At 49.6% G+C, this 10,360-nt stretch overlaps 2 protein-coding genes across 2 annotated transcripts; one reads left to right on the forward strand and one right to left on the reverse strand.

Moving 5' to 3' along the window:
* Positions 1-4: 4 nt before the first annotated feature.
* ELP5 (elongator acetyltransferase complex subunit 5) lies at positions 5-7,952 on the forward strand (the record flags this gene model as incomplete). Its single annotated transcript, XM_005878828.2, has 7 exons — positions 5-147; positions 222-302; positions 3,432-3,652; positions 6,031-6,212; positions 6,654-6,749; positions 6,886-6,986; positions 7,604-7,952. Coding segments are annotated over 7 exons (939 nt in total), but the record flags the coding sequence as incomplete, so codon positions are not given.
* Positions 7,953-8,494: 542 nt separating this feature from the next.
* CLDN7 (claudin 7) lies at positions 8,495-10,354 on the reverse strand. Its single transcript, XM_005878727.2, has 4 exons — positions 9,763-10,354; positions 9,143-9,307; positions 8,953-9,037; positions 8,495-8,861 (listed from the first exon to the last, which is right to left on the reverse strand). The coding sequence occupies exons 1-4, from the start codon at positions 9,983-9,985 to the stop codon at positions 8,699-8,701; spliced, it is 636 nt and encodes a 211-aa protein (XP_005878789.1). The 5' UTR covers positions 9,986-10,354; the 3' UTR covers positions 8,495-8,698.
* Positions 10,355-10,360: the final 6 nt, after the last annotated feature.

Consider the following 10,360-nt stretch of genomic DNA (forward strand, 5'->3'; position numbering starts at 1 on the left):
GTCACAGCCCAGGGTGGTGGTGGGGACGGTCCGGAAAGCGGAAGCCTTGGTTCTCACGCTGTCTGTCCGCCCGTCGCTCTCCCCAGACTCGGTGGAGTGGGAGGGGCGCAGCCTCCTGAAGGCGCTCGTCCGGCAGGCCGCGCTGCGGTGAGTATCCGCGGCCCCCCGCCCCCCGGAAGCCGGCCCGGGCCCCTCTGACATCCGCCTCCTGTGGTCCTCAGGGGGGAGCGGGTCCACGTCCTGGGCTGTGAAGTGAGCGAGGAGGAGTTTCGGGAAGGCTTTGATCCCGGTACCAACAGCCGGTAAGTGCAGGTTGGAAGAGAGTCCGTTGGATGTGAATGTCCCTTAAAGCAGCAAGACTGGGGTCTGGCGTGGGAAGGGTTCCCGTCCGTGATGCTTGGGCTAAACAGCCGCGTCAGGCGGTGAGTAAAGAAAAGTGGAATTTATGTAGGAAAACGGGTTGGGGAATGGGGATGTCCAAAGGGAAGTGCGACACAGCACTAAGCCTAGGGTGTTGGGTCTCGGATGGCAGCAGAGCCACACTGAGGACAGTGAAACCAGGAAGGGCCTAGAACAGCGGTTCTCAACCTGTGGGTCGCGACCCCCATCGGAAAACACATATATAACTACATACTGTTTTTGTGATTAATCACTATGCTTTCATTATGTTAAATTTGTAACAATGAAATTGAGGGTCACCACAACGTGAGGAACTGTATTAAAAGGTCGCGGCATTAGGAAGGTTGAGAACCACTGGCCTAGAAGAAGCAACAGGAACGCCTGGGCTGGGCTGCTTGGCCCACTGAGAAGTCAGAGAAAAGGGGGCCTTGGAGACAGGGTCAGGGGGTTAGCCCCGGACGATTTGCCACTGCCCGTTGCTCCCCTGGTTGCAAGTCTGGTGGGGTCCCTTGGAGAAAAGAAGGGGGAAGGGAATGGCTCTGGCGTGTTCCCTTGGGGAAGAGGGGGTGCTGGGTCCTTTTTCCTGAGTGAATGTATCTCTTTCTTGCAGTTGGGAATCTTGGGGGAGGTCTTAGGGGAGGGTCTTAATAGAATATTCATCAGCTTTTCAGGTGTGTCCTTTCAGGCTTCTGGTCTCCACTGATTGGTCCGTGCCAGAGCAGGGTCATTAGTCAATGGTCCTGAGGCAGCCATGGGGGTCACTTGTCTGGTTTTGCTGCTTTTTGGGGCCTGGAGCTGCAATACAGCTGAGGCCTAGATGTTATCTTTAGGGAAAAAAGGTCAGGCATCCAAACTGATATGATAGAGGAGGACAGCTTATCCTGGAGGTGAGGTTCTTGTTCTCCCAGTTCTGCCCTTGCTAGGCATCTGGGGCTTTCTGTACCTGGCCCATCCTTCCTGTGTTATGACTGTCTAACGGTAGGTAGGAGCAGCTACTTATTGGTTGAATGAATAGATAGGGATCTTTCAGGAGGCTGAATGAGCAAGAGGAATGTTAAGGAGTGGTGAGTATGTGGAGAATCCACAGCAGAAATGATAGAATGTGAAAGAAGTAGAGGGTAAAAGCCAACAGACAAGTTTAGCACTAGAAGCTGTTCTGGAGAAGAAAAATAAACCTGTTCTGCCTTTTTGAGTTATTCAGAATCTGGATTCCAAACTTGCATCAACACTTAACTGCACACTACTGAGGGATTTGTCCTACAGGCAGAGGGAACAGCATATGCACAGTTAGAGATGTATGGGGAAGGCATACCTGTTCATGGATGATGGAAGAGCTTACTGAGGTCAGACAGAAAAAGATATCTGAGCCCTAGCCAGTTTGCTCAGTGGATAGAGCGTCGGCCTGCGGATTAAAGGGTCCCAGGTTCAATTCCAATCAAAGGGCTCAATCAGGGTGTATGCAGGAGGCAACCAATCGGTGTGTCTCTCTCACATTGATGTTTCTTTCTCTCTCTGTCTTTCCCCCTTCCTTCCACTGTCTCTAAAAATATCCTGGAGTGTGGATTAACAAAAAAAAAATACCTGATAGCCCTGGCCAGCATGGATCAGTGGTTAGAGCATTGGCCTGCAAACCCAGAGGTCGTGGGTTCTATTCCGGTCAAGGGCACAGACCTGGGTTGTACATTCCCCGACCCAGTTGGGGTGCATTTGGAAGGTAATCAATTGATGTGGCTTTCTCACATGGAGATTTTCCTCTTTCCCTCCTCCCTCTCTTCTGCTCTCTCTAAAATCAATGGAAAAAATATCTTCCAGTAAGGATTAACAACAACAACAACAAAAAGATGCCTGGTAGTGAAAGGTCTTACAGAGTCTGAAAAGGAATTTAGATGTTGTAAAGGAAGTGAGGAGTCATTTGAAAGTTTGGGAGGGTAGTATCATCATTCCTGTTAGATTCAGTGACCAGTGTTGAGAAGTGTTGGCAGGGGGCAGCCTGGAGATAGGGAAACCAGGTGGGAAAATTATTGCAGTAATCCAGGTTGGCTCAGGTGGGTATGTACTGAGCACCAGTTGTGAACCAGCTACCCACTGGAGATAGAGCAGTGAATGGGGCAGATAGGATCTCTATTCTTATGAACTTAGAGCATAATGGTGGGAGGTGACAGACCTGGCTTGAGGGAATGGCAGTAGGAATGGAGAGTTTAGGACAAATGTAAAAGGACTCGAGGCACTTATAGATGGACTTACAGATGTGGGGTAGAGGCAAGCTTCCAGGTCAGGAGGTCCCTGAACCCATTTATGTTGCCTGATTAAGAAAGGTTACTTCCTGGTCTAGGTAGCTCCATGAATTATAACCAAGTTTATATCTGTCTGTTGAGCCCTAATTTTGTACCAGTCATTGCAAGAGAGGTGATGCTATATGTTAAGATGTCATTTGAAAGGGAACAGAAGATAGAAAGGAGGTGTCTGGGAACAAGTTCTGCCACCATGAAGCTTTCCCAGGATTTTTAGCCCACACCAGTATCCCTTTCCTGAACTGCTGTTTTATCTGTGGTTCTTAATCATATGTAGGCCACATAACTGAATTTGTGACCTTTGCTAAGCTGTTCTACAGGCTGGAACCATGTCTCGTGTTCTTTCCTTTCTCCTTATCCATCCAGAGATAGGCACCACTCAAGACATATTTGACAGTGATGACAGCTCACATTTATCAAGTATTTAGTATGCTTCAAGCACTGTCCCAAATATCAAGAGGTTTGTATTCCTGTTTTACAAATGAAGAAACCAAGTCTTAGATTAAGTAATTTATCCTTTAGGTGACCTTGGGCAGTTAGCAAACCCAGGCTTCGAGTTCAGGGCTGTCTGATGCCAAAGTCTGTTTACTCAATCACTATATTCTATTTCTTAGTTACTACCTTTCACTGGTATATAAGATATTGGTAAAAATTGAGAAAATAGTGCCACAAAGATCAGAGGATGAATTTCAGGAGTGGGGGAGGGGTAGTATTATGTTGTCTGCTATTTTCTCTTTGTAGGCTGGTTTACCATGACCTCTTCAGAGACCCTCTCAACTGGTCAAACACTGGAGAAGCCCTTCCTGGGGGGCCCCTGGGAGTCTTGAGAGCAATGTGCAGGAGAACAGGTCCTGGTCCTGTCACCATTGCTCTTGATTCTCTTAGCTGGCTGCTGCTTCACCTGCCCTGCACCACACTCTGCCAAACCCTGCATGCTCTGAGCCGTCAGGACTCCTGCCCTGGTGAGACCCTCCTTCATTACTTCCCCCCATATATGTCCCTCTGCCAAGGAACATAACCCTTTCTACCCTAAGAAACAACATATCAGGGATCTCCAAGTGGATCTTTTTTCATCTCTTTTTTTAAATTTATTACTTTAACCATTTTTTTAAAAATATGTTTTTATAGATTTTAGAAAGGAAGGGAGGGGAAGTCAGAGAAGAAGAAACATTGATATGCTGCCTCCAACATGCCCTCTACTAGGGATTGAGCCCGCAACCCGAGCATGTGTCTTGACCAGGAATCGAACTGGAGGTCTTTTGGTACATGGGTCAATGCTCAACCAACAGCCACACAAGCTAGGGCCTTTTTTCATTTTTTTTTTTAAGTATATTTTTATTTCAGAGGGGAAGGGAGAGGGAGAATGAGAGAGATAGAAACACCAATGATGAGAGAATCATTGATTGGCTGCCTCCTGCACACCCCCCACTGGGGATCAAGCTCACAACCTGGGAATCAAACCATGACCTCCTGGTTCATAGGCTGATACTCAACCACTGAGCCATGCTGGCCGGGCCTTTTTTTCATCTCTTTAACCTTTATACTAGTTCTTGACTTCTCTGTAATGCCACCTACCAATCACTTTTCCAAGTTCTTTTTTATTCATCTATTTTATTCATTCAGCAAACATTAAATACATAGAGCATGTTAGATATTATTTTAGATAATAGAAAGATAAAGACTTTATTATAGTCAGGTTCTTGTCTTCCAGGAGCTCAAAGTTCATCAAGGATACAGACAAGTAAACAGGTAGTTAACAAGATAATCTGATAAGAGCCATGATGATTGCCCTGACCAGTTTGGCTCAGTGGATAGAGCGTCGGCCTGCGGACTGAAGGGTCCCGGGTTCCCGGTCAAGGGCATGTACCTTGGTTGCGGGCACATCCCCAGTAGGAGGTGTGCAGGAGGCGGCTCATCGATGTTTCTCTCTCATCGATGTTTCTAACTCTCTATCCCTCTCCCTTCCTCTCTGTAAAAAATCAATAAAATATATTTTTAAAAAAGAGCCATGATGATAAAGGAACGTGTACAGAGTACCTTTAATAAGGAACTGTCTTAGAGCCCTTAAGGGGTCAGCCCGGCAGATATGGCCAGGCCCATGGCACTAGGAAGTACAGGGTGGGGCAAACGTAGGATTGCAGTTGTGAGTACACGAAATCAGAGTTTATTCTTGTATTTTTATTTATTTATTGTCTTCCATCTGAACAACTGTAAACCTACTTTTGCCACACCCTGTATACTCTGGGTACTGGCATGGACTTTGGAGTCAGACACCTGGCTGTATATTATGGTACTGGATCTCTCAGTGCTTCAGTTTCCTCTGTGAACATGTGGGATTGCCATTTTTTGTAGTTCAGATGTAGTCAAATGTCAAATATGAGCAAGTTCATATAGTTCAACCCAAAAATGCTGACCTTTGTAAGGATTGAAATGTTACAGTAAAGTGTTTAGTGTAAATGCTCTGGCACTCGTAAATGCTCCCCAAAAGGGAGGGAATTAAGGGCACTAATGGGATCTTGGCAAGTTCCAGAAGCTGCAAGTAATTCAGTAAGTGAGAAGCAGGGACCAGATGATGAAAGTGTCAATTCATCCTTAAGGCTTGGGGTTGCCCCTGAGAGTTGTAGTCAGTGGTTTCTTGATCAGATTTACGTTGGAGTGAGAAAGTACAGTGGACCCTGGTTTTTGGAATGTCTCCTACCTCAGTCCACTTCTCTACCTGACCCCCCTTTCATGCTGATACCTGTATGATGAGTCACGCATCTTTCCTGTGACAAAGGAGAGAACATGCAAATATGAGTCAGTTTACCACTGTTAAAAATCTCAGGATGTTATGCTGTGAATATTTTGTGTTTTTTTGCTTTTGTTGCTGCTTATACTTATTATAAAATTTCCGTTTTTTGATGTACATTTCCTTTCCTTTTTGTTAAATTTTCCTTTACATTTCATATCCTTTTTGTTTTTAAAGTATTCATAGATTAAACAGTACAATAGACATGTACTATATATGAGAAAGGTTAAAACGGAATCATTTGGGGGTCTGGAAGGGATTAATTAAATTTACATTATTTCTAATGGGGGAAAAATGATTCGGTTTTCAAACAGCCTTCCGGAACAAATGAAGTTCAGGAAATGAGGTTCCACTGTACATGAGAGTTCAGAGCTGAAGGAGCTCAGTGCAGGGCCATGAAAGGGGACACACTGAGTCAGGAGTGTGGCGGAGAAGCGATGGAATGTGGGCCTGCTTCTCTTTCTTTACTTCCTCTTCACTATTTGATCCCAGGCCTCCACCCCAAACGCTCCCTACTGCCCTATGTGACCTGCATTTCTTGTCCCTCTCCAGATAACAGCTCCCCAGTGGAACATGTGCGTGTGCTGGGCCTGCTACATGAAGAGCTTCATGGCCCAGGCCCTGTGGAAGCATTGAGCACCCTTGCTCAGATTGAAGTGACCTTGAGTGGTACAGGGGACCAGGCCTCAGCTCACATTCTCTATCGGAGGCCCCAACATCGTCCAACACATAAGGTCAGAAGAAACCTGGGAGGACCAGAGGTTGGGTTCGGACAGAGGGGAAGAACAAAAGACAAAATAAAAACTGATGTGATGAAGCACTTCTCTGTGCTTTCATCATTTTGTTATTTTCCTCGTTTAATCTTCACAGCTACCCTGTGAGATAGTTTTATTACCCCTGTTTTGTAGCCTGGGAAACTCCGATCCTGTGAGCTTAACCAATGAAAGATACTGCCTTCCAGGAAATGGAAATGGAGAAAAGACTGGGAGGGGTTACTAGTGGGGGAAGGAACAAGTCCATAAGGAGCAGCTTGAAGGAGGGGTGAGAGTTAGAGAGCAAGAGCTGAAAGCAATTGCATAGCTGATTGGGGCTGAAGGTATTAGGTCTTTAGTTCTCTCTGGTTTCTTCAGTAAGATGGGAAAAAAACTTTTAATACTCTCCTTTCTTTTCCCCAGATTCAATGGTTCACCATCCTGCCTGACTTCAGCCTGGATCTACAAGGGGGGTCTCCCCCAAAGTCCCAGCCCCACCCAGATCCTCACACACACCCGGTATCTAAGCGCGCCAGGGCCAGAACAAGAGAATGGAGTTGGGATCTGGCAAAAAGAATAAAAACTGCAGAGGTTTGGGGGTGGGGTCAGAGATTACAGGGATGGGGCATAGTGACAGCATCCTTTGTACTTACAGGTGGATCCCACTACTCACTTGACCTTTAACCTTCACCTGTCCAAGAAAGAGAAGGAAGCCAAAGATAGCCTGACCCTGCCCTTCCAGTTCAGCTCAGAAAAGTAAGGCTGAAGCCTATATCCCTGGGTCCTAAAGTATAGAGCCCACTATCTGGGCCCAAGAGGTGGGGTGACAACAGGTTATTGATTAACCTCAGACTTTATAAGGGTTGAAGTCCATCTCCAGAGCCAAGTCTGGGGAGTGGTTCTCTATCCACCCATACCCCAACAATGACAAAGCGCCTTTGTCGCCTTTTTCTCCATTACAGCCTTGGGTCCCAGCCCCACATCTGGGTCTAAGCTGAGCCAGAACAAGACCCTGGGGAAAGGGCCCTATCTCCAGGCAACAGTGCCAGGACAGGAAGCTAGATGGGGAGGGCAAAGGCAGGTTAATAAGGGCTTAGTAGATACCTGTTCTGTGCCCTGTGTGTGGGTGCATGAAGTAAGACTATGGCAGGATCCTTGCCCTCAAGCTACTAGGAGTATTATTAGGAGAGTGGTGTTGAGTATCTATTCCAGGACCAAATAGTGCTTCAGTATAACTAAACCAGGAGCTCAGAGAAAGGGACTTGGAACAAGAAAATACGGAGTACAAAGAAAGAGTCACAGTTACCAGGTGTAGGGTATTCAGATAGGACCCTTGTTACCCACCCTCACCAGCACCAATTCTTCTCTCTCAGACAGCAGGCTCTACTGTGCCGTGGTTTAGGCCAAGCTACCAGCCATATCTTCTATGAGCCAGACGCTTATGATGACCTGGACCAAGAGGACCCAGATGATGACCTCGATATTTGACTAGACTGAATTGGAGGGGGTGCGGAGACCTTGGGCCTGTACCCATTGTTCCAGTTGGCCTTACCTTGTTTCTGCCCCATCTTTGTTTCCTGTGTCTGGAGACCCTACCCTGTGACCCATGAGCCAGGGAGCAGTGTCCAGTCAGGACAAAAAGTGGGATGGGCCCTGGCCGGTTTGGCTCAGTGGACAGAGCATCAGCCTGCGGACTGAAGGGTCCTGGGTTCGGTTCTGGTCAAGGGCACGTACTTTGGTTTCAGGTTCCCCGGCCCTGGTCAGGGTGCATGCAGGAGGCAACCAATCGATGTGTCTCTCTCACATCGATGTTTCTGTCTGTCTCTCCCTCTCCCTTCCACTCTCTAAAAATCAATGTAAAAATATCCTTGGATGAGGATTAACAAAACAAAAAAGGATGGGGGCAGAGGGAAAGGTGAGAGACTAGGAAACCTATCACACACACACACACCTAATAAAATATTTTTTTATTAAAAAAGAAACTTTCTGGTAGCTATTTAAACAAGAGTTGGGAGTCGAAAGGACTGGAAGATGTCAATGGATTAAGGAAACCAAGTACCTGAGTCTTAAAGAGTCAGTAGTGTTGGGGCCTGAACAATGAACTGGTGGAACAGGGTGGCTTGGCACACCGTTAGACTCAATGGGGGGTTTGGGGGGATTTTGTTTGTTTTTTAGCTGAAACAGGTGTACTAAGGTTCCAGGCTCCCTGCAAGGATCTCGGTAGGAAAAAAGCAGAGGCCCTGAAGGGAAAGAAAGAAGCCTACTTTCCAAAACATACTTTTTATTACTGTACAAAAAGCACATCCGCCCCTCCTTTGTTCTCCCCCCAGCCCCCAGGGAACAACTGTACATGGTGTACAGGACTGCGTGACCCAGGGCTGCCGCTGCGCATCCTGCCCACAGGCTGAGCTCTGCCCCAGGTCCTTTCAAGTGTCTAGGTTGCCAGGCTGGGGCAACGGAGTCCCAGCTCACACGTACTCCTTGGCAGAGCTGGGCTTAGAGTAGGAGCGGGGCGCACCATACCTAGCTTTTCCCTCACTCCCAGGACAGGAGCAAGAGAGCAGTGCACCTCCCAGGAGGACCAGAGCAGACCCTGCCCAGCCGATGAAGATGGCAGGACCAAACTCGTACCTGTGGGGAGAGGGGACTGAGGTCAGAAACCCTGGCCTGTCTCTCCAGACCCCAGACCTGTCCCCTTGGGAGGCAAGACTCCCATACTTACTTAGTATTCATGGGGACCAAAGGGTTATAAAAGTCTGTGATAATCTTTTGGCCGTACCAGGAGCAAGCTATCAAAGCAGCCAGACCTAGAGAGACAAGGAGGATGTAGGTACTGTGAGACCCCCTCAAACCAGCACCCCGTCCGCCCTGACTCCTCAGAGCCCTCAGGCTACCTTGGACCTGTGACTCACCTGCCACGATGAAAATGATGCCTCCGGTCATGGCTATCCGGGCCTTTTTCACTTTGTCGTCTCCCCCACAGCGTGTGCACTTCATGCCCATCGTGGCCACGAACATGGCCATGAAGCCCAGCACGAGGGACACCACCATGAGCGCTCTGGTGGCCTGAAAGGCCGCTGCGAGGGAGGAGGGAGGCCTTTCATTACCGGGAGGCAGCAGCCTTCGGACCACCCCAGCCTTTGAGCCCGCGGCTGCCCAAGGCCGGGGCGGTTCTGGGTGGATCCCGGCTCCGGGGCCTCCAGCTCCGCCCCGCCCTGCCTCAGCTCTGCGACTCGCCCGGGGCGCCCGGGTTTCGATGAAACTGCCCTGGGCAGGGGGAAGGGGGAAGGGACCGCGGAGGCGGCCGCTGGAGGCTCCGCTCGGGCCGCAGACGACGGCCTCGGCCCGGGTCTGACCCCACTATCGAGGCCACGGGGTTTGCGGCTTCGCCTAATCGGTCGATAAGATTAGAGGCCGCAGGCGTCTGCCTCGGTCAGACCAGAGCGCACGGCTCCTCCACCGAACCCCGCGCCACCCTTTGTCCGAGAGAACAGGGCGGGCGTAGGAGAGGCCACTGCCACCTCGGCCTTACCGGGCAGGGCGAGCACCGAGTCGTACATTTTGCAGCTAATCATTCCCGTGCTCTGCGTCACGCAGTCCATCCACAGCCCCTTGTACATGGCCTGGGCTGTGATGATGTTGTCGCCCGCGTACGAGCTCATCTGCCATTGCGGGAGGGCGGTGCACACCACCAGGCCCACCCAGCCCAGCAAGGCCATGGCGAAGCCGAGCAGCTGCAGGCCCGAGTTGGCCATTCCGCCCTCACAAAGACGAGGGGCGCGGGCAGGAGCCTCGGCAGCAAAGGAAACTTCGAGGGGCGAGCCCACCAGACGGCTGGGGCTGCAGTTATAAGTCACCCAAAGCACAAAACAGTTTCTGGTCGAGTGACTGCGAAGTTTTTATCACCCGAGGCAAACACCGATCGCCCCTCCGGCGGTCGAGGGTCTCCGCAGAGGGAACAGGTTACGCTCCGAGGACTAGTGGCCGGCAAAGGCGATCCCCGGAGTCCAGGCCGTTCCCTCCGGTGCTGTCGGCGACGCTTCCCAAACAAAAGGTGGAGGCGCCGAAGGGGCGGCTCTGGGTGCTGAAGTCCCCGCTGGACCCTGGGCTGTCGGCCCGGGGCCGAGGTG

This window comes from Myotis brandtii, unplaced genomic scaffold (assembly GCF_000412655.1).
Source record: "Myotis brandtii unplaced genomic scaffold, ASM41265v1 scaffold573, whole genome shotgun sequence".
In the NCBI taxonomy this organism is placed as follows: Eukaryota; Metazoa; Chordata; class Mammalia; order Chiroptera; family Vespertilionidae; genus Myotis; species Myotis brandtii.